At 39.1% G+C, this 25098-nt stretch overlaps 1 protein-coding gene across 7 annotated transcripts in view; it reads left to right on the top strand.

The window, feature by feature from the left end:
- PPFIBP2 (PPFIA binding protein 2) overlaps positions 1–25098 on the top strand; it is a 159334-nt gene that overhangs the window by 60344 nt on the left and 73892 nt on the right. For 6 of the 7 annotated variants that reach the window (XM_075065190.1, XM_075065187.1, XM_075065188.1 and 3 more), the window contains exons 3-4: positions 18996–19088; positions 24931–25044. In XM_075065190.1, coding sequence (XP_074921291.1) covers positions 18996–19088; positions 24931–25044 — 207 coding nt within the window. Of the gene's footprint in view, positions 1–8030; positions 8524–18995; positions 19089–24930; positions 25045–25098 lie in introns of those variants that run through there. The other variant, XM_075065191.1, reaches the window with a different exon arrangement.

Here is a 25098-nt window from a genome sequence, read left to right as displayed (position 1 = left end):
TCGATATTAATGACGACGTCGTGTGAACAGGTACAGCGTTAAATCGGTATATCGGCCATTAAACCGATTTAAAGTCGCAGTGTAGACCTGGCCAAAGTCTCAGCTGTTGTCTAGTGTCTTTTCCTCTTGCAATAAGCAGCTGACAAATGTGTATAAGTTCTTTTGTCTTTGTGCCTAAAGCTCTGCTTGCTGACAGGTTTTCATTTTATATATCCGATCTTGCCACTGCAATCTCTAGCTCTTCCTATTGACATAGTTTGATGCACTGCTCTAATTTTACGGATATTGAGGTTGAAAAGTAATTTGCTGTATGTGAGGAAGGAGGCTTTTGTTGACGGAATTGTTATCTATCAAGGGCTGAATAAGGAGGGATTTATTTTATTAGAGGATGAAAACCAGGGGTGCCACAACTGTGAGATAGAGATAGCCATGATAAAAGTCTCTGTTTCTGGATATCCAATGCTGGATTTGGAGATCTTACGGGAATTGTTTAGAAACAGTATAGACCTAAAGTATTCTTGCTTACAGCTGTCGTCCAGACATTCAATCTGTACAAAATGTATTTGGGTAATCTGGCCTATCATATCTGTAAGATAACACGATATCTCCCCATTAAAGATAACAGTATCTTATAATTCAAGTCAAAAACATAACATTGCCTATGGAGGTGCACTTCAACTTCAGTTCCAGCTAAATATATTTTCAGATTTTATCATCTTTCCGGTACTGAACAGCTAAAAAACCTAAATATTGTAGCTCATATACACATAAATAAAACAGGATACATAATATCCTGATAGGTTTTGTTTACAATCTGAGTAAACGCTGAAGTTGTTTTATTTCCTATTCAACACTGGAGTGAAAGTTTTTAGAGGAAAATAACCCAGCCTGCACTCCATCTCACTTAGTTGGAGGAAGGATCACACTGCTTCCTGATATACTATAATAATGATACAGTATAATTAATAATCATAGAACTAGATACAGGATTTATATAAATGTTTTTGTACTAAGTATTGCTAAGTCCAAGTCCTCTAAAAGACTAACTTCTTATTTCTCAGCGCATAGTGAATCTAGAATCAAAACAGATCTAGAAACTAGGTGTCATTCTCTGCCAGGTTATAATAAAATACTGTAGGTAAGCCTTTGCCCAGTTTTTTAAAATAAAAAAATAAACTGTAAAATGCTAGGGTGTGTGAAACCTCAAAATGCAATTATTAACACAGTCCATTTTATCATGTCACTTATTATATATTTCATAATTTCAGTGGTACACGGAAACCTGTCAGGCGAAATATTGCAAGTCTGAGCTGGTAAGTCAGACTACTAGGAAAAATTTTTACATTAGTCTCATCAAACATTTTCCAGGTTCACATTTTCCATATTGATATACCTTTCCCTAGGTGGAGCAGACCTGTTGGTTTTGGATGTCCATAACAGGAGTTGTACATTTGATTAAAAGATAAATGTTTTTTTAGTTAATTTTACACCAAGGCTAAGTATTAAAATTTCCTAAATTCTGCATTTTTATTTTAAGTAAATTTAATGAAATCTCAAATGTAAATTGTAGCTCCTTTGTGACTCAGTCTGAAAGTATATTTCAGTATGTGGCAAAGAATGTTTGAAATTGCCAAGAATGTGCAAATGTCTATGAATGAACAAGTAAATAGTAACTTCTGTCCAAGCACTGGTGATACTTTCTTTATGTAAACGAAGAGAAGAGAGCCAGTTATTGCTAGAACTACCAGGAAGGCCGAATGTGCTACGGAGTTATGGTATAGTATGACCTGCAATTGGGAAAGGCTCCAAAATCTCCTGCACCTGTTTGAGGAGTTATGTTTCCATCCAGCATATGTAATAGGAGCCTGGCTTAATCATGCAGGCTTAGAAAAGTGGAAGGGATGAAAAAAACTGTTTGATGTCCTTTGCAAGTTAAAAGTCTTGTGTCCTGACTACGCACTGATGCTTGCATATGCAGAACTCCAAATAAGCACTTAAGAGTTTTAATTCCAAAATCAAAATTGTTTCTCCTTCTACCAACGAGACAAGCTGCTTGGTCCTTGTTTCTGCTGCTGCTTGGTCCAAATATGCTATATGTACCTCATTTGTGTTGGGCTTGTCATCCAGGAAGTGTCACTTGGTCTTAACCAAATTGCTGAGAACCAACTGTTGGAGATGCTTGTTCATCTTCCTACAGTCATTTCCCACCACATGTAAAAGGGCTGCTGCCTTTTGCTCAAATGGCCTGATTTCCCACTCTACTGATGAGACGCACCACACCCTAGGGTGATCAGATGTCCTGATTTTATAGGGACAGTCCCAATTTTGGGGGCTTTTTCTTATATAGGCTCCTATTATCCCCCAACCCCCATCCCAGTTTTTTCACACTTGCTATCTGGTCACCCTATCACGCCCCCTTACAACTCCCTATCTGCAGACATGGGGCTTTGGGTGCCTAGGGCATTTTCACATTCAAAACCTGCCAGTGAAACCTGATCCTGGCCCGCTTCCCCCCAGTCTCCAAGGATATATGTAACTTCTAAGGCCTGCCCAGCCCAAGCAGTAGGAGGGTTAAGCATTGGAAGCAAGAGGTGGAGGACAGGCTAATGGTAATTCATGAGGAAGTGAAGAGAGAGAGTTTACATGGGCTCCCTGACCCACAACTCCCATCCAAGTCACCTCTCAACCACTTCTTTGATAAACTGAATAAACTGAGCTCATTAAACCTCACATAATCTGTGCTCTTAGTTTCTGAATGTATTATCTTTTGCCTCTGGCTATATTAAAATGCATTTTGCTGGATTGTGATAATTTAACCAGGTGATTCAGTTCACTGTGTAACAGTAGCCTGTCCTCGCTATTTATTATCCCACCATTTTTATCTTCTGCAGACTTCACCAGCAAAGATTTTACATCGTCTAGAGTGCCGATGAAAATATTAAATAGTGTTGGACCAAGAACTGATCCCTTGGGGACTCTGTTAGAAACAGTCCTACTCATTGATATCTCCCCATTAACAACTACATTTTGAGATGTGTCAGTAGAGCAAGTTTTTAATCCATTTAATGTGTGCACTGTGAACTCCATATAATATAAGTTTTTAAATCAAAATGCCCTGTGGTATTAAGTCAAATGCATTGGAAGAATCCAGCTATACTGTATCAACACAATTGCCTTTATCAACCAGATCTGTAATCCTGTCCAAAAAGGGGGGGGAAAAGTTTTCAACAAGACCTTCCTTCCATGAAACGAAGCTGACTGGCATTTATTTTTTTTAGTCTCTAATTCTTTGCTGATAGAATCCCAAATTAACCATTCAATTATTTTACCTGGGATTAAGATCATGCTAACTGGTCTTTAGTTGCCTGGGTCATCCCTTTTTAGAGTAACCGGTGTGAAAAATTGGGAAGGGGTGGGGGTAATAGTGGCCTACATAAGACAAACCCCGAATATTAGGACTGTCCCTATAAAATCAGGACATCTGGTCATCCTATCCCTTTTACTCTTTTAAATATTGGAACTACAGTAGCAGTCCTTCTGGCCTTGGGGAATTTCCCTAGTTTTCCAAGGTTTGTTGTTTGTTATTAGTGGTTCAGAGAACTCCTGAGCTAGTTCCTTTAAGACTCTTGGGTGTAAATTATCTGGGCCTATTGATTTAAAAATGTTTAATTTTAGTAGATTCTGCCTCACGTCTTTCTTTGTCACAGATAGTAAACTTTCTATTCCATCCACAACATCATACAGATGGATACATCCTCCTGCTTTGTTCTAAATGCAGAATTGATATATCTATTGAATATTTCTCTTTTTTTACATCACTATTCATAGTTTTCCATCTGCATCTAACAATGGACCTATGCCTGACGTAGTGTTTTTCTTGTTGCTAATATGTTTAAAAAATGCCACCTTATTATCTTTACCCCTATTGGCCATTTATATTTCATTGATTTATTTGGTTTCCCTTATCAATAGCATAGTTTTTTAAACTTGTATTCATTGCCATTTACTTCCACTTTTTTCTATCTTTTTATTTATTTAGATATATAATCCTCTTAACCAAATCTCTTTCTTGCTCAGTGTAATTTTTTTACACTGTCTGTGAACTTGTGGCTTTTTGGACATCCAGGAGGATATCCTTGAACAATTCCCAGTTTTCATTAAAACTTCCTACTTTAAATTTAAATTTAATTTTGATGTGCTCCATTTCAGAGGGATTTGTCTTCAGAACGGATGCCCCCCTTCTCTCCCCTGCAGATCTGCTGGAGGCTAGAGTCATATATATAGAGTTCTTGAATCTCTGTATTGTTTCCCCCCGCCCCTTTCTCAGACCTCATGTGGCAGCATGGCTTCAATAGAAGCACAATTCACAAACATTTTTGCTGGGTGCCATCCCAAAACATCATAACAAGTTTGCTTCAGAACATGTAATAGAACAATGCTGCCAAGAATGACCATCTTCTCAGCCCTAGAGAAGACAAACATGACATAAAGCAAGCATTCCCTTCTTTCCCCAACCCCACAGGATCTGTGGCTTTTTGTTTCCCTTTTGCTTCTGGAATTAGATGACAACATTGGTCTCTTATCTGCACGAGGTATAAATAAGAGCCTGGAGCACACTGATCCTAGTAGATTTGCCACAATACATTTCTAAGTCTGTTTAATGTTTGATATGGGATTAAAAGAATATTTGAGCTTGTAAAAGCAAATGTAATACTTCTGAATATAGATTAGTACATAGATTATAGATTCTATAGATTATAGAATATAGGTTAGCCAGAATTGCACAGGGTAATAGCAGTGTGGTTTCCATTCATTATATATTAGGCAAGACATTCATGTGGATCTCTCCCTTGATCTGTTTTGAAAGTGGAGGAGTTGATATTGTAACAGCAGTAGCTGTGATCAGTGGGTCTCTTCCGAGAATTCATTGGGAAGGGAAGGCATTTTGTTCAGTGGTCTCTGGCAACAGACAATGGACAACAGGAACTTTGCTATTTTTAAGATTAATGTTTCAGATTATATTCCCATATCTGCTGTGCATCCTTTGTGGTTTGGTTTGGTTTGTTTTTTGGGGAGGGGGCGGTTATAGGCAATAAAGTTTCTTGAGAATAGTCTAGATTGAATGTAGGATTACCTGTTCAATTTCTTAAAAAAGGAATATTTAGAAGTTGACATTGGTTTCTTAACAGCAGATATAATGGAGAGATATAATAGTAGCCTGATGAAAATACTTCCAAACTAACATTTCCCACAAGTTCATCTTTATACACCCGAGAGAAACCAGCCCATCTTCCTAGTTAAATGAAAAAATACGCTGATTAATCTTGCTTTATTCATTTGGTACTTGAAACTCTTTAGGGCCAAAGCTCAAAACAGGAGAGAAAATCCAGCATTCAGATGACAGGCTAACAGCAAGCATGTGACTGTTTGGAATGTACTTTGTCAACATTCCTAGCTGATAAGGGGCTGACTGTGTGTAAGATATCTAGAAATTCAGTCGCAGTATTACCTTTTAGTCAGGAAGAATGACTGTGACAAAATCAAGGCACAGTTACATGAAATCTGAAACAAATCATTGGGCAGGAATAAGGTATGTTACTAATTTAAAATATTCTTTATAGCAAGAGAGAGATTGTTCACCTGTCTGTGACTACTGTATTTAGACAGTAATAAGTGGGGTAATGCAGCTTTCCTTGAGCATAATTAATTGATTCCACTTCTGTCAAGCAGTGACATTTTGATTGTGAGAAGTTTTAAAGAAATTATGATTGAACTTAATTGACTAATTAAAAGCATAACGTGGCGGGGGGGGGGGGAAAGCTTTTTAACGCAGACAAGTTATTTTTTAAAATTATCTGAAATGAGGGAGGTTTGGAAAGTTGTCTGAAATGGATAAAGTTTGGGAAGTCTGGTTCCACACAAGTAGTACCATGTAATGTACACCTGAAGCTCAAGATAAAATTGTAACTAAGTACTGTTGTCCTGCATGAAAATATATTTCAGAACTTTCAGATCTCTTTATCTCAAACTGTAACAGTTCATGTTTTTAGTTCCAGAGATCCCCAGTATGTCAGCCAAGATAGTGGCTGTCACATATGGGCATATTTAATTTGTGTAAGATAGATAATATAGACACATGAGATATGAGAGTTTTTATGAGATTTTAAATGATATGGAGAAGTTGATGAGACAGACAAATATAGGAAGGCTGTGAGTTGCCAGTTATCACTGAAGCTATTCCGGAAGGATTTTTTTTCCCTACCATGACATAATGTCCTTTTGTTAAAATCTCCTGGGTTGCTTTCAGTAGTCATTGGGAGATCAATGCCGATTCCAGGCCAATCCTGGAGGCTTGGCAATCCTAGCTGTTCTAGATGTCAAGAACTGCAGAACTACTAAGAGAAGCCTTTCCCACCAACAAAGTAAAATCTTATGAGGCAAACCTGGAATGAAAACATAAAATATCCTAATTCTTTCAAAGTGCTATCACAAATGGCTTACCATTCTGTTACATTGTCAGAGGTTTGCTTGTGCCTTTAATCATACTAGCACTTTTTAACATCACTCATTCTTTAGAAGTCTTACACATTTCCCCCAGCATGTGGCTTTAAACGAAAAAAAGGAACTTTTAAGCAGAGCTGGCAACCTGGGTTATACCCTTCTGCTTTTTGCCTTGGAGGATATAGAACAGAGTTTCTTTGGCCAAAGTAACAAGGAATCCGGTGGCACATTGAAGACTAACAGATTTGATAGTCTTTAAGGTGCCACTGGACTCCTCGTTGTTTTTGTGGATACAGACTAACATGGTTATCCCCTGATACTTTGGCCAAAGTCTGTCTGAGGAGGAGTTGAGATAACATGGCACCATTCCTTTCACCTCTCCAGCTGCAGAAACTTCTCCATATAGAATCAGAAGACTGGAAGAGGCCTTGAGAGGTCATCTAGTCCAGTCCCCTGCACTCTTGGCAGGACTAAATATTATCTAGACCCCTACAGGTGTTTTGTCTAATCTACTCTTAAAAATCTCCAGTGATGGAGATTTTTTCTTGAGGCTCTGTACTTTGAGGTGTAGCTAAATGAGGCAGAGCCAGACAAGAGTTGTCTTTCAAGGAAACATACTGCTTCAAACTCCTGGTTGTTCCTTGCACATGGTGGTACCATTGTTGGCAATGTTATTGGTCATGGGTTCCCTCTTTCTGCTGTTGAATTCCCTCTAAAGGCAGAAAGAGTTTGGCTGGGGAACCTGGAAGCAATGGGAATCTGTGTGAGTGCCCTGAGACCTGCATGGGAGTGAGGATGTCATTGTTGACTCAGCAAGGGGGAAAACTCCACTCCCCAAGCCACTTGGTGCGACATAACCTAGTTACTCATAAGGCATCATGGTTTTTTTTCAGAGGTTGACATGACCTGGATCCTGTCATTTAACTTCTTACAGTTTTTTAAATATTTTTGTCCAAAATAATTCTCTCTTCATGTGGAGTTCTTTATTGTCCAGTTTCTAAATCTAGTGAAATCTGAAAAACTGAAACTGGAATTCATAAAGAAAAATTAAGTCGCAGCCATAATACTGTGTGTCGGCACTAGGGGACACCACTATCACAGGCAAAATTGCCTGAGACTTCCCCTCTCAACAGAACCATTGCTTTGACTATACATTGATCTTGGCATTGCAAGTTTGAAACGTTGCCATGCTATGTGGTTTCAGTTGCAGTAGGAAAAGACTGTAAAAAGCTGGGGACATATCGTTGTTCTTTGTAAAGATGAAGCTTTGCCCCTTCTGGCAAAAGTCTTGTTCATAACTCATCCATAAAGATCTTTCTTGAACCCCTTCTATTTTTACAGTGTGTTCTGTGAAACAGGGAAGTAATTCAAAGAGCAGGGATTATTTTTAGGCTTAACCCCATCTTGAAATAAATTGAGAAGCTGAGGAGTATTATGATAAACACAGTAAAATAGAGACAGGAAATAGGGGTCTTTGGGTAATGAGTTCCAGCCACTCTTGAAACAGAAAGCCAGGGAAAGTATTACTTGAAAATAGTTTCTGTATGAGAGTTTAGTAATTCTTAGCTTGTTGTTTTGCCATTAATAGGAAACAGTTACTGCAGGTTTAGACTACTATGGAAGGCTCCTTTTTTCAAAGAGACCATCTGGCATGATGCATCTTTTGAAGCTTTTAGAATGATGTTGCTGCTTGTCACTAATTGTGATCTGCACTAAAAAAAACAGCTGCTCAGAGGGGAGAGTCTGAAGTTTATGCAGTTGTGTGTTGTATATACATCCGTCAGCAGAGTTTGGGATAAGCCTGAGGGACAGAGGCAGGAGATTTAAGAAAAATATGGACACGGATTCATGCTCTTAGAGGTGGGGGCGGAAAGGGGAGACGGAGTGATTGCATTCTGCAAGACGAAGCTCTATCCTCTATCCAAAAAGTTCCTCGTAACCCAGGAAATATTATTGCTGAGATGGGCCCAAAGCATGGATGGTGAGATTGATATTTACAAGCACTTCACCTGGCTAAAGAGGGTAAGTGATTTGTTGTGCTCTGTTGTCTCTTTGTAAAGACTTGTTAGTAACAGACTTTGACTTTTCAGCTTTGTAAGGAAAAACATATTTAGTGCCTCAAACTTACACAGTTGCCAAGTTCTTCATGAGACTCTAATTATAGGCATACCTCCATGAGGGTGGAAAAATCAACTGTCTTTGTGCTTAAAATGAAACTCTGAAATCAAGCTTTGAACAAATGGAAAATAATATTTTAATTTGGCTGTTACTGAGATTGTAAACATAAAGCATGCTTCCTTTATAAGAGTTTATGGTAAGCAATGAGAATTGTTGTTGATGATTTGTGATAGAGGGTATTTGTGTCAGTAGTTCATTTAATTAGCTCTTTCTGCATAGGTGTAATTGCACGGAACTTTGAAGGGGGGGAGGGTTACCCACTTGCCATCCAGCGTAGTTTATGGATTTTAAAAATAGATTAAATACAATTGAAATCTTAATTTTATGGTGAACAGTCTGAACTTAACAAAGTTACTTCTAAATGGGATTTTTTAAAGTTGTCTTGTCTAAAAGTAAAAGTGCAGAAAACAGAATTTTCCTTTTCATCTAAGAATTAAGTGTGTTTCTAGTGGATTTTTATAATTTTCTTGTCTCCTTTCCTGAGACTATTCTTCAGTTTTTAAACATAGCAATAAATATTTTTTTGTATAAAAAAACTCTTAACTTTCCAGAAATAGTCTAGCATATAAAGTCTAATTTTATGTATTTTGTGTAAATATTTTCTTGCAAATACTATGCATTCTCTTAAAGAATCAAATAAGTATTCATGCCAGTACAGTTTTTGCATTGTCTTTTATTGTCTCAGTTTTTGAAATGTCTGGTTACTGATTTTAACTACCTGTATATTTTATATAAATAAAAATAAATAAATATGTAGGTAGAAGTCTATTCTGTTTGTGAAATTTTCATTGACTTCTTGAATTCGTGGAAAGCTTCACAATATTATCTCAATCTCTGATAAAGGCTGAAGCGTGAGAAGCTTGAAGTTCAGTCAGTTTGAAAAAAAAATGTGGAAAATATTTGCTTCAGTCCCGGAGGCCCTTGTATCTTTTCAGTAGGGGTATGCAGCAGGAAATGGCAGTTGGTAATATTATACTATCAGAGGTTAGCCTGTGTTTTGCACAATTAAAGCAAAGATAAATAACTTTTTATTACTGTTTACCTAGGCCAGAAGTTAAATCTTTCTACTAAAATAAGTTCTCAAGCAATACATTTCCCCCTTCCTGATAAAATGTCATCTCTCAGATCTTGCATATGCCAAGTTAATGCTTGTGTGCAGTAAAGAAGATGTGCAGCATACACTTTAAACTGAGGCCAATAACACATATCAGTTCTCTCTAATAAAATGGGAATGCTCAAGAAGTAGCTTTTGGTAAGCTGGACTCTGCAGTAATGAATTTTAAATTCCTTAAGGGTTAGCTTGTAAACACCATTAATCTTTTGTTCCCAATGGTAAGGAGCACTTAACACTGTATAGTGCTTTCATGGAAGAATTAATTCTTGAAACAGTGGATATATTGGGATTATTTCCAAAAACAATATGCCAGAAATGTATGCACTATTAATATAGTGCACACTTGATAATCCTACTTTACAGAAATGAAAGTATAATGACATGCAGTAGTTGTGTGTAATTCCTTTTATGTTGACGACTTTAAGACAGTGTCAATACTTCTCTCTTTTCTATAAATGGTTCTTAAAGTGTGGGAGTGAATGGAAGTGGAGAACTGCAAACAATCTTGCAGTGATCCCAGAAGAACCTGAGCTGTTGTGCTCCCAAATTCCTATGATAAGTGATAAAATGTTGCAACAATCTAAGTGATTTATTGAATCCTCGTGTCCCAGAATCCCAGTGTTGTGTCACATGTTCTGGTACCAACTGTAATAGATAAAAAGATTTCAGATCCTGTAATTGTAAACTGTTGCTCTTTGGCTGACAATAAAAGCAGTTCTATGATAAAGAACAGTTTCACCATGCATATAAAACACTTAAGGGAGAAGGATCAGTTTTAATTTTACAAGAGGTTAGGTGGCATAGCTGGATTTTCATTACAGTATCAAGTCTGTTGTCGTGAACTGGATTATGGGAGTGCAGGGACAAATGTAAAATTGCAAACCCCAGGCAGATAATGCAGCTGATGTTTTCAGATTCTCAGAAAATCAGAATCAATCCCTTAACAGCAATCTCCTGTAACATTTAACTTGTACAGCTGCGAGTGCCAGGTGATAGCTGGAAGGAGAAAAACCACTTAGATCAAATTGAAACAAATGTTACCACAATCCAGGTGTATGTACTGTACTTTCCTAGCAGTGAAAAGACTCGTTAAGACAGCAGTGCTAAGACGGGCCCTGGGCATTGACTGGGTAGCAGCAAAATGAAGGAGCAAATCAATGGAGCCAAGAAACACAGCGTCCTGTTCTCAGTTGTACCGTAGCACAGTTAAAATGTTTTCTTTTTGCCTTTTACTGATAGGAAAGATATTATCAGTTGTAGCAATATTCCCTATAATAAGCACAGGGAATAACTCCCCAAACCAGTAGAATCTTACCTACTGGTGGAAGGGCAAAAAAGTAATTTCACTGTGCCCTTTGCACACTGTGAAATTGTTTCCTATCAACAGTTTCCTGAACCAACAAACATTCAGTCTATACTGTCTAAGAAGTTGAATAAGATCTGGAAGATATATGTAACACTACAGTGGTGGTGGATGTGGTGGTACATGGTTTTTCAGTCTGCCATTTGAAATTATGGAGACATTCTAAGAGACCTTGCTACCTACAGACAAAAGAGAGCCCATCAAGATATACAACTGTAGGTGTTTCTCACACAGCACTAGTTTGTGGAGACTGCTGCCTCTTTCAAGCCATTTTACAGAAGGCTAGCCCTGTGACTCAACCCATCATCAGTTAGGAAGGACGACATGGTCTCCCCAATTAAACCTTCCATGACAAACTGAGGAAGCTGGGAGTGAAGAGGAAAAGAGGCTCCTATCTAGGATAAGGTCAAAAGATACTTATCTGTAGTAGGAACTCTGTTCAGTTCCTGTGAGGTGAGGGAAGAAGTTCTCCCACAGAATTTTACGATTGCTTCCAAAATCATTACTCTTCCCCATTTCCCTTTTGCTTTCTAGTATCCCTTCCTCTGACCTAAGTAGAACCCATATTTCTGCAATAAAAGTGTGATCCACATTGTTGCATATAAGTGTGTGTGCGCACCGATCAGTGGTCAGCTAATGACAAAAAAAATGTTGATGTTTTCCACTAACTGTGAGGTGAGAGTTGTCTGAAACTTTTAGACCTTCACTGGTCTAATTAATTTAGTGAAGGATGTGAGAGGGAGCAGAATGGACAACCCTCTCACATTTGTTGGCTGGAAAGGCTAGGGAGGGGGGAAATAAAATACTAGATTTTCCAAATACCAGCACATCTGCCATATCAAGCCATCCAGTTCAGAGCAAAGAATTTCAGCAAATGTTCATGCTGTTTAAGAGCGTATAAGTTCCTCTGGCTCTGCCTTGCTTAGTTTCAGATCATGTGCTTTTAGGTCTGTCTAGCTGGCTACTGTTCTCTCTCATCCTAACCGAACGTGAGAGATGGGCTAGGGGAGAAACCTGTTGCTGCTTGTTTCATTCCATCCAGGTGAACAGAAAGAAGAGCAATGTATCCAGCAACTCCTCAAAAATCCCTATGCAGTCAGGTAGCTCTAAAACATTAATAGGTTGGATTCGGATTACAATCCTATTTGAGATTCAAATAATATGCTCAAATACAAATATCTCACAAATAATATGCTAAGTGCCCATTGCTACACAATTGTTGTGGAATGGAAGTAGTGACCCCAATGAGACCCAGAAAAGTGATAGAGGTGGGAATTACATATTTTTCTCATTAGCATTGACCCCACACTAGACTGATCCTGAAAAAAGCAGGTAGGGGAATGAGGTGTTCTTTCTTCAATCTGGATGCAAATGACAAATCACAGGTTCTCAGATTGTGTTCCATGGACTGCTAGTAGTCAGTGGAAAACTGGTTGGTCACACACTGCTGGCTCCGCTTCTTTGTTCATAGCTGCCAAATTGCAACAGAAGACAGAATACATTACACATGTCCTTAATACTACTTTTTCCATGCATGCAATTGCCATAGTTGCCACAGGGAACGTATTCAATTCCCTGTGGAATTGGAGATGGTTCATGTGATTGTGAATGGGAGGGGAGGAGAATTGTGACACAAGCTCCCTATTAAGGTATGGGCGCCTTGCCAAAAAAGTTTGAGAATCGCTGATCTAAATGTCTGTGAGCTTTATTATTCTTTCAATATGGCTTCCTTAGAATTAGTGCTGAATTACTGTGCTTCAATGTACTGACCAACTTATCAAGCTTGACAAAGATTCCTGAAGCTGAAATTTAGATTGGCCCATATTGAATTTTACTATTTTCCATATGTCCTTCTTAAAGGGCCTTACTTTTGCAGGCTGTGGAGCATTCAGCTATGAGAGTTAATACAGGAAACCTGAATTCTGGCTTTCCTTCTGTGTGGGACAATAAGCTGTGTTCTGAATCCAGTCTCCTATGAAAATAAAATGAGACTTGGCACGAAGCTTGAAAAATCCATGCATACCCAGATCAAGAGCTTCTCTGACCTCCAATTCATAAAATTAAAGTAGCTAATGGTGGTGGTCTGATTTTTCTCCTTTTTCCTCTTACAGCTCAATCTCTGTACTTCTTAGTGATTAATTCTGATATTCTTATAAAATGAATACTTCTAGAGCATGTCCTGAAATTTTTGTGACACTCTTGCCATATAACATTTTAAGCTTCTTGGAAGAGGAATGGCTTATGACTAGATTACATAAATGAGAGCACAGCAAGTGCTTCCAAAACATAATAGCATTTTATCCAAGCTAGAAGAGAGCATAATATGACAGAGAGGATCTCAGACACCGAAGATGTTTAAGACATTGAAGCAAATGCTGGGATAAACAGCTATGTGAAAACTTTTACTTTAACTGGGAAAACAATTGTAGATATCACACAGAGCATGCTCGGTTAAGGGAAATGTTTACATTTATACATAATGCATTCTTAAAACAGACAGGCACTGAAGTGCTGCCACAGTTCTGAAAATTGGTTTCAGACTATGTCTAGACTTACAGCTGTGTAGAGTACATATGCTGCACAACCCCCTAGCACCGCCATAAACAACAGTATAGATGGTGAGGCACTGCTTAGGTGGGCAGAACCTTATGATTTGTACCCTAAACAGCTCTTTACACACCCAAGCAGTGCCTTCTCTCTCTATACTGATATTTTTAACAGTGTGGTGGTGTCCCACTGCCAGAGCCTTTCCCGAAGGACTGTGGCAGCAGGGAGACACCAGAGAGAGGCTCCAGCCTCTGATCGGGGAGGCAGCAGGGAAAGATCCTCTCCTTGCTGTCAGAGACTTTCCTCATCACAAGGAACTGCTGGAGCTTGTCCATACCACAGGGTAGGGCATAATTTCTATTTTCACAGTGGAAGATTGAACATTTTGGCCAAAACTGAAATTTCCCCAAAGAAAATTTTGATTTTGCAGAAAAGGCATTTGCCATCAGAAAATAATTTTTACAGAAAATTCCTGACCAGCTCTGTAATTAACACATTTTAGTTTATAAACTGCAGACTTAATTTATCAAAGGTTTACTCATCACACGTTTACTTTTGGTCTTTCAAGTTTGGTCCTCAGACTTAATATTTTTGTTGTCACTGTAATAAGTCTTGCTGGTCTGGGCTTTTGGCGCTATGTCTTTTAATCAAGTACTTTAAAATCTTGTGATTTTAGTGTCAAAGGTCCCACATTCAGTCCTTGCTGGTGTCTGTCTGCATTGGTTTAGAGGAAACTAAATAATCTACCTTTACAATTGCAGAAAGTACTCCAACCATTCACAGATGGCCTTGGGCTATATTACATTGTTTTAATCTTGTCTTTGTTCACCACAAATATTGCCCAAGTCTTAAACAACTGCTACATGTCAGTCTACTACTTTTATTTAACAGCTTATCTTGTTTGCACTTATCTGACAACTACGGACAATAACTCACTCATGCTAACCTGTTAGCAAAGCTGCTCACATGAAAATGATTCACTAGCTTTTATATGGATATTGAATAATGCACTTCCAATTAGGGATGTTTCACAAGCATACAACAAGACAGACAATGTGGGTGCAGCAAAGTACCTCAGTTATCTGTGATTTGATGCTGATCTAATTCTTTTAGATAGCTGACTCTTCAGGTACAACTTTGAACCCTGTTTGTTTCATGAGAAGTTAGTTATGGCAAAAAATGTGATATTCATTTAATTCATTGTGCCTGTACAATCTTTTCCCTAAACGTAAGCGCCCGCAGACCTGTTTCCGAAAAACAATGTAGCAAAAGGGGAAAGCCAGCAGCAAAAAGTATATCATACAAAATTCATCATCTTTTTCATCACAAACACAATCTTACTTTTTTGGTAGAAGCTTCTCCTGCACAAGTCTTAAAATCTAGAACCACCTTTCTGTTTTTCTCCCCCACAGTAGCCCTCTTTTCTCCCTTTAATCTTGCCTGTCCTGTTGAGATTAAACTAAATGGAAGTTTGAAAAATTGCAGGAGAACCTACCTACTTCAAGATTCCTGTACAAACTCTTGAAAGAACCATTATCTTCATCATCGCTGACCTTATAGTCAAAGACAGAACATTATCAGCAACTAAGCAAGCTAAGTACATTTTCTAACAACAACAAAATTGCATCATATTTTATTTTCCCAGGTTTGAGCCCAACCACGCAGCCAAAAAAGATTAGTTCCTGGGGATGTTTGTAATATTGAAAGCATAAATGTGGCTCGTCTTCTTGCAAAACTCAGTCAGACATTCTAGAGAGGAATTCTATATTCTGGGAAGCTGAGTGAGCCACAATACTTCTAGCAAAAATGTACAACATGGTCAAATGTGAAATCTTTGAAAACTAAACAGAATATTATTCACCACTCTAAAAGCTAATCTAATATTAAACTGTAAATTTCAAGGGAGAAATTCACCCCCATGCAGAAGTGGCCAGAAAAAAAAAATGTGCATTGCTTTTGGCTCCTTACAACAGGGTTTAGGCAGGACTTTGCATTGCTTTTGGCTCCTTACAACAGGGTTTAGGCAGGGCTAGTGGTGCATATGTCTTGTGCTGGCTTCCTGTGACCCTAAGTGAATTTGCAGTGAGGATTACAATTTCAGGCTTGGAAATAATAATCTGGAGGATGGTGTGGACTGCACTCTCAGCAAGTTTGGAGATGACACTAAACTGGGAGGAGTGGTAGATATGCTGGAGGGTAGGGATAGTATACAGAGGGATCTAGACAAATTAAAGGATCGGGCCAAAAGAAACCTGATGCGGTTCAACAAGGACAAGTGCAGAGTCCTGCACTTAGAACGGAAGTTCTCTCTTACAGACTAGGGACTGAATGGCTAGGAAGCAGTTCTGCAGAAAAGGACCTAGAGTTACAGTGGACGAGAAGCTGGATATGAATCAACAGTGTGCCCTTGTTGCCAAGAAGGCTAATGGCATTTTGGGCTGTATAAGTAGGGGCATTGCCAGCAGATCGAGGGATGTGATCATTCCCTTCTATTCGACATTGGTGAGGCCTCATCTGAAGTAATGTGTCCAGTTTTGGGCCTCACACTGGAAGAAGGATGTGGAAAAATTGAAAAGAGTCCAGCGGAGGGCAACAAAAATGATTAGGGGGCTGGAGCACATGACATATGAGGAGAGGCTGAGGGAACTGGGATTGTTTAATCTGCAGAAGAGAAGAATGAGGAGGGATTTGATAGCTGCTTTCAACTACCTGAAAGGGAGTTCCAAAGAGGATGAATCTAGACTGTTCTCAGTGGTACCTGATGACAGAACAAGGAATAATGGTCTCAAGTTGCAGTGGGGGAGGTTTAGATTGGATATTAGGAAAAACTTTTTCACTAGGAGGGTGGTGAAGCACTGGACTGGATTACCTATGGAGATGGTGGAATCTCCTTCCCTAGAGGTTTTTAAGGTCAGGCTTGACAAAGCCCTGGCTGGGATGTTTTAGTTGGGAATTGGTCCTGCTTTGAGCAGGGAGATTGGACTAGATGACCTCCTGAGGTCTCTTCCAACCCTAATATTCTGTGATTCTAGTCTGTCTTATTATCTCCTAATGATTCCCAACATTGTTAGCTTTTTTGACTGCTGCTGTACATTGAGTGGATGTTTTCAGAGAACTATTCACAATGACTCCCAAGATCTCTTTATTGAGTGGTAAGAGCTAATTTAGATCCCATCAGATTTATATTTTAATGTATAGTTGGGATTACATTTTCCAATGTGCATTACTTTGCATTATTAACATTGAATTTCATCTGCCGTTTTGCCCAGTCACCCAGTTTTGTGAGATCCCTTTGTAACTCCTCGCGGTCTGCTTTGGACTTAACTATCTTGAATAGTTTTGTATCATCTGCAAATTTTGCCACCTCACTGTTTACCCATTTTTCCAAATCATAGTAAGAGACACCTCAGCCCACAAGAGCTTACAACTGAAATAGAAAAAACAAAGGGTGGAAGATAAGAAATATTATAATCCCCGTTTTACATACCGGAGGGGAGGCAGAAGGGACAGATCTTCTGACTTTGCAAATTGGCAAAGCTATGTTGAAATCAATGGAGATACACTTATTTGCACGCACTGGAGGTCTGGCCTTAGTGACTTGTCCATAGTACCATCCTTTCCTGTTGTTGCCTAGTGTGGTATCTGCTATCATAGCAACCGCATGTTCTTCAAAAATTACTAATATGTGGAGTTGCTCCTGCACCATTGAAGGCAAAAGGAGTTTTGCAGTTGACTTTCAGTGGAAGCAGAATTAGGCAGTATTTCAATAGATTGTGCTGTTGTATACAGATTTTTCCTTTGCATACATTTCACAGCTTTCCACTGTCTTCCTTTCAGTATCACTGCAGACACTGTTGCACTATTGATTGTTATTAAGCCCCATAATTGCGTGGTCACTGACAATGACTTTTAATACTATGTTCTAATTTGACATTTGCTTTTTTCCTATCTACTCTGCACAGTGAGTTTACTTTAGAAATCTAATTAAACAGCTGCACTAGTTCCTGATAAGTTGCTAACTGAACAAGGTAATAATAACCCATTAACAAGGAATTAATTTTTCCCCTTGCATTGTTTTTATAGTAATTATGTTGCTTAAAAATGTATCTACTGAGCTGTAGCCTATAAAATACAAGGTAACTTTTTGTGGCCTACTTCGACAGAAAAAACAAAGCAAAGGACTTGAAGTAGGTTCTGTGGAGTCTTACATGTTGGAAGAATATTATGGAAGGATTTATTTCTCGGCAGGGTTTTTAAAGCCTGAACTTATATTATATATTGTTAAACTTTAAATTGTCTCCATTATAAGCATAAGATATTTTTAATAAATTCATAATAATAAAAGAGAAAATGTCATATTTTCCTGTAGCCTTTTCATGGGGATTTAGTTGCAATGTAGGCTATAGCCTGGAATTACTTTAAAAATGTAAAGTGGATCCTTAAATGGCTTTCCTGCATGAGCTATAATTAATACGAAGTCTTATTGACTAAGGATGTCAAAGTAGCACAATTCAGTATGCTTCTGTGCATAGTCTTCATAGTTCTTAGTTTTTATCATTTCCACCGATGGGTCCAAGATACAAAGTTTGGTTCTTGAAGTGAATATTTAATATTCCAAAGATGGCAGGTATCCAAAGCCAGTGGTTGTTAGACTCACCTGTTCGTTTTCTATAGGATTTGCTGCTTTTCTTCAGAAAGTTGCAGCTGATCACTGTGGAGGCTGGATTCTTTCATATTTTTGGTCTAATAATAAACATTTATTTTCAGGAGTTCACTACCAGGATGTTCACAAATTTGCATGTTAGCACAAACATTTGCATTGCACTTATGAATTTCCAACCTATCTGTGATATTTTCAGTGGAAGTTTGCATGACAAATGGACAGCAGAAAGAAATGCCTGCTATGTAATACCTTACCTTAGGCTCACTAATGGCTGATGGTACACTGATTCCAGTTCAGGCCACAACAGTATTCCACTGAATTTAGAAAAGTGTAAGTAGGCACAAAGGCCAGGAGTGACATGAAATTCTACTGGATGTCATTCTTGATCTTTGAGTCAATTCAGAAGTATTGATCCCTAGAACTAAGAAGTGATCTAAAATTCTGCTGCACTTAAACAGCTTATGGCATACCAGATTGCTCTTGGCAGGATCATATTTAGTAAAATATGTGTATTTATTTTGCATTATTGCAACTCCCCTGGTTCTGTATTACTTTTTATTGTGTTTGCTATTGCTTGACATTTTAATTTCAGTGATCTGTTTAAATTCTTAGTGTATCATTATCTTCAGTCTCAGGTGAATCATCTTTCTTCTGCTAACAATGAAACCTATCAAGAACGATTGGCACGATTAGAGGGTGATAAAGAGTCCCTCATATTGCAGGTATGTATAGTAGCGTACTATCAACATATTTGGTATTCAATGGATAAAAGTTAGAGGGAGTCCTGAAAGAGACATGAAGCCAAACACCTTGGTTCTGTTAGATCAATAAGAATATGTTACATGCAGAAACATTTACTGGCCATGGAATATAAAATTGTCATTGGATGTGAGGAAGGCTTGCAGCTAACCAGGCTGGCAACCAACATGATTAATATTTGTATGTAACACAGAGATAGAAGAGAAGAGAATGAATAAGCAAGAAGAAAGATCAAATCGTAAATAGTGGACATGTCAGTTGACTTTATTCACAGCATTATGTAAAATCCACAAAAAGTACACTGTAGAGTGACCAGATGTGACAGGTCAAAGGGATTGCTCTGAGTTTGTGAGATTGTCCCAGTTGGTTCTATGGAGAACATGGTTCTGTGCAAATTTCTGTAATTGGCTGGCAACTGGATGTTTGGCTCTTGTGCCCAATTCTCTCCCATCTTCCTGGGCTTCCACTTCCTCTGTCGTGATCCCACCTGCTACAAACACTCACTCTATTTCTTCTTTGGTGCCAGACCCCCCCGCTGGTGTAAATCCTCGGAAGTCAGTGGAGTTGTTCTGACATATAGCAGCTGAGGATCTGACCCTCAGGATTTATGACTATGAGGATCCAGTTGCCCAACTCTCTTTTTTTTCTATTATAGTTGTTCTTCCATGCATGAGAATATATGATGTGATCTGAGAAGTCCCATAGTTTGTTGCTCAGCAGCATACTCTGAATTCAAAGGTGAAGTGATAGATCCAGTGGTCCTGTGGTTGTAGGGAGAATGTGAGAAACTTGAAACAGGAGAAATGAGGGAACTGGAAAGTTGGGATCAAGGGAAAGTTACAGAGGACAGGAAGAGATTCCCTCCGTAGTGGCATGGTTCCTTCACACATGCTCCTTCCAGTCTCCAGGTGACACAAGACTCTCCAGGTGTCTCATTCTTCTCTACCCCATGACTCAAACCACAGCCAGACATCAATATCATTGTATTCCTATTGCCCAGTCCCTCTTCAGAAATGTGTTTAAAATCTGGCTTTCCCAAATCTTGTTTCTCTGCCAAGAAGCAGAGAGAGCAGTAGGTTCTGTGATCATTCCTTGCCTTTGGGTTGTAGCTGAGCTGTTTTACTTCCTTAAAATCTGAGGGGATGGAAGAATTTGGCAATAAATCCAGCGGAAAATAAGTCTGAAACCAGTTCAGTTTCTTTCAGGTTTTCTGCTTCCCAGTTTATAAGCTTTTTTCAAAAGCAGGGCCTCTGTCCCATGTGAATAAGTTTTATTCTTGGCCAAATAAAACTATGCACAAGGTAAAATCAAGCTCCTTGAGTCTTTCTGAATATTTTTCCCCTTTCCTTTACTAGGCTGCACAGTGTCTGTTCCTAAAGCCCAAAGCAGAAGTCTCTAGATATGCAATCTTTATCTATCCTTTTCCCTCTGCAAGTGACTTCTAGTCCAGGTATCCATAATACATGTGGGTTTATATTCTCTGTTATCTCAGTAATGAGCTTCTGTGAACTTGTTTTCAGTTGCATGTGTTTCTGTTCACACTTGCTTTAATTAACTGAGTGACGTTTTCATTACCAATGTAAAATAAGCAGTAAACCTCTTAAGAGACATACTCTTTTGGCTTGGTTTGAATTCTTAATTCCTGTCTAATTAGAACTGCTTTTGGCAAAAACCTTAGCAGTAAAACTTCTGTTTGAAACTTGGTTTAAAACCATACATGTTTAGTTCTAAGCATGGCTGAGACACCTACTTTGGGTCTGTGTACAAAGGAATTTAATAAAATTGCTTCAAAAATTTGTTCTGAATGCTCCCGAAAGCCGGATCAAAGTTGCTTATTCAACATATTAATCTCATTCACTTTCCCACCCCACCTCACATTATTACCTGTTTGTGTTACAGTAGCACTCACATGGCCCCATCCAAGACTAATGCCCCAGTGTAAAAGACCATTGCTGCCCTAAAGCGCTCACAGTGTAAATCAGTGGTGTCCATACTTCTCAGCTTGAGTCACAGAGGCGCCTGCCCCCATTCCACCCCTTCCCCCAAGGCCCCAGCCGCACCCTGCCTCTTCCTTCTCTGCCTCTTCCCACCCCTGCTCAACCCCTACCCCGCCTCTTCCAACCCCATTCCACCCTCTCCCCTGAGCGCACCCCACCCTCATTCCTTCCCCTCCCACTCAGCATCTCCTGCACACGTGGAACCACTGATCAGGATGGGCGAGAGGTGCTGGGAGTGAGGGGAAAGTGCTGATCGGCAGGGCTGCTGGCAGGTGGGAAGCGCTGGGGGAGGAGGAGCTAATCAGTGGGACATTTTTCCCCATGGATGCTCCAGCAAGAAGGCAAGGTGAGATGAGGGAGTGATTGGTGCATACTGCTCTCCTGCTATCTCCACATGGTGTATGTTTTCTTAGGGACCATAGTCCATTGGCACAAGGTTAAGTAGATTCTTGGCTGCTTAGAGCATTCCTGGTCCACACAGAGCAGCTGGAGATGAAGCAGTGGGAAAGGCAGTGCCCCCCACCCCTACCCTGTAGTGAGTGGGCTGACTCAAACACCTCCGCTTTAAACCTTTCAGAGATAAATTCTCTCCCATCAAGCCTCACCACTGACCAGTGCTTCTCAGTTTTGCCAAATGTGCTCTATAGATTAGAGAAGCCACATCAGCCTGCTGTAGCCCTGAGACAGTTTATGGGAGTTCATGCAAGTGCCTCTTTTCTCCTGCATTGCGTAGTTTTTCAAAGCTCTCCCCTTCAAACAATAAACATGTGCAAAGCCAAGGAAGTGAATTAAAAGAAAAGGACTTTCTCTATAGGCTTTAGTGGGTTTTGACAACTGAAGCATGTGGTGTATGCGGGAACATTGCTCTATACACAGCTCAGTGATTCCCAGAGGGGCTGGCAGGTGTGAGACCTAACAGAGGAGAAACTATGTCATTTTAAGCTACTAATGTGCCTCTTAGTTTAGCTATTGGAACATTCAGCACGTACCTCTAAAGCTGCTGGGATTTTATTAAATGCCTATGCAGATCACCTTTTCTTTGGGGATTACGGTGTTCACCCAGTTACACCGTAACCTTTTAAACAGAACTTGCATTCTCTCTTATAGTGACAGCTGCAGGGAGCAAACTAAAAAGGAGGATTCTATACATCTTTTTCTCCCTGTCCCCTTATCTCCACTCACCAACTCCTTTCTCATCTGTCCGTTTCCCTGCCATCTTCATTTCATGGAAAAAATGGACAACCTAATTAAGTATTTAAGCAGCAGCAGCTTTCCCTATAGAACCCATGTCTCTTGCTGGGGGTGCTTTTCATGCTGCTCAGATGTGTCTGTGTTTGTTGCTCCTTTTCTTTCCTTAAAATCCTGCCTACCTATTTATCTGTGTTCATCTGGACTCTCCCCTGGAGCCAATGACTATAAAGGAAGTAACAGAAAATACCCCTTTTCCTTTTTCTCTCTTACTCTTTTGTCTCCCACTCCCTTCCACCAAATCTCTTCATAAATAAGGAAAGGTGGACTATCAAACCATTCCCTCTGTAGCGAATTCAATTGATCATCCTTTCCTTTGGGTTAGCAGGTGGGTTCAAAAGCCTGCAAATATCTAAGCAGTGCCACTTCTTTAGTGCCTCTTCTTAAAGGGCTATCTGACAAGCAGACCTTTTTTAAAGTAGGTGGGTCCTGCTGGCCCATTTGAAGGTTTTGGAGATTCTTCTCAAGGACAGCGGCTTATCTAGTTGTTATGCTGGAGCTGGGCATGACGGCTGAGGAAAGGTTGTGTTTAACAGGAGTTTGGAACCCTGAAGTTACATTCTGTCTAAAGTAATAGGTGGGCTGAATAAATTCTCAGAATGAAGGCTGAGGTGTTTGTAGCAAACTAAAGCTCCAGGGCTGAAGGATTTATTAGCCCAGGGTAGGGAAAGAGAGTCAAACTCTTGCTTATGATAGCTGATACATATTGAACCACTTGACTCTATATGGCGAGGTGAGGCTACATAATTAGAGATACAAATTCAGAAATCCTGATGTGAGACTATGTTTTAGCATAAAATTATTTCAGAGGATTTTTAACCGTGATTCTGGCATGACACCCAAGCATTTGGTAGCTCTGCAACACATTCCTGCGGCTCAGAAAATACGTCATTCAGCAAGCTTGGCTGCAGATGCTCCTCTTGTCTGCCAGGGACCACCATGGTGCCTGCTCTGCAGCAGCCAGGCAGCCTCTCCCCATGCTGGATATGAACGGGAAAGGAGCATCTGGCAGTGGTGGCAGTGTGGGGACAGAAGGTTGGGGGGGCCCAGTACTGGCCCCTCCATGCCTCCAACTACACTGAGTTTTGTGCAACTCCCTATGCTATCCCTGCCGTGGTTTGGGGCAGGGTATGTTTACCATAAGTGGTTACATGCAAATTAATTGAAAATGTGGAAATTTACTTATTAAATTACTTGTTTTAAACACTGTGCTTCAAACTGCACAAAACTTGGCCACTCTGCACTTTATTTCTAAAGTGTTTAAATATCAGCATTGCTATGGATGTAAGAAGGCCTGAAATTTAACTTCCAGAGATACAGTGCGCATCTTTCACAATGCATTGTTCTATGAAATCTCATTCATTCCTTTATAGCCACTTTTAGAAAGAAAGAAAGAAAGAAAGAAAGAACTTAAACAAAAATGAACCTGTCACACAAATTTCAGTTTGATTTTAATTATATTACTGCCAAGAAATTAGAAGTTAAATCTGCAATTTCATCTTTGTTGTTTGTTTTTGGGGGGAATTGTTGTGCATAAATTATAAGCTCTTTAGGAACTGTTGTTTTTGTTCTCTGTTTTTACAGCACCTAGCACAATGGGGTCCTGGTCCATAACTGGGTCTCTTAGGATTACTCAAATGCTAATAAATAATAACAACAATGAACTAATATATACGATTATGCAGCATGGACTGCATCACCTAGGCCTACAGAATAGATTTTCAAATCTCTGTAACGTTATGCTGAATACATTTTTTAAGTTTTAATAAGTTTCTGAGTTAAGCTTTTGGGCTTTTCTTATTACAGTTTACTCTTTTTTGTAAACAAGTTTGTACTACCATTCTAACAGTTCCTTAAGAGTATTACTAATTGTTTCATTCACAGTGATTCATCCCTTGTATTTCAGTTCTTTTGCATTCATGTTTTGGCTTGTAAAGCTTGGAAATTTTTGTGAGGTAAAGTTTTGTCAAGGCTAAAACATGTCTTTTACGTATTACATTCTTTTATAGCTTCAGAAAGCTTTATTGATAGGTAAGTTGTTCTCAGGTTCTTGTAAGTAGTACTTTAATTGGTTAGTTTCCTGAAGAACAGTTTTATTGTTTATCCATTTCAAGGAGTGAAGTGCTAACAGAAGCTGAAATAACAATGCGTGTTCTGATGCCACTTAAAACATTAAGAGTATTCTATGCTATTTTTTTTAAAAGAGAGTGTTTACTGTACACATTGGTATATGATTTACTCAGGCTGCTTATACATAGTCTTACAGACATGTTTTGTCTTTATTTTTTTTTTTAATTTTAAAACAAGTACAAGAAAGATGACTGATGTTTTTAAAGCAAAGATATTGTGAGACAGGCTATGAGGTAAGATTCAAAATTTGTGTTTGTTTTGCTAGAGGAAGATGATATGATTCTCAGGAATGTGAAACTTCTAAGGACTTTCAGTGACAGACTGGATATAAAAATACATTATGTGCTGGACTGTTTGGTTAATAAGGTTAGCTGACATTTATTTATAGTAAGTTCAAAGGTGTTCTCCTTGCCTTGTTCTCAAATTACAGGTGAGTGTCCTCACAGATCAGGTGGAGGCCCAAGGAGAGAAAATCCGGGACCTAGAAGTCTGTCTTGAGGGGCATCAGCTAAAACTTAATGCTACTGAAGAAATGCTTCAACAGGTAAAGTCTAGTGTGGGAGGATTCTTATGCAATCTCTTTCAAGATGGAGGAACA

The sequence above is a fragment of the Chelonoidis abingdonii genome, chromosome 4 (genome assembly GCF_003597395.2).
Source record: "Chelonoidis abingdonii isolate Lonesome George chromosome 4, CheloAbing_2.0, whole genome shotgun sequence".
NCBI classification, from domain to species: domain Eukaryota; kingdom Metazoa; phylum Chordata; order Testudines; family Testudinidae; genus Chelonoidis; species Chelonoidis abingdonii.
The sequence above is the reverse complement of the archived record's forward strand: the minus strand, read 5'-3'. Positions and strand labels throughout refer to the sequence as shown.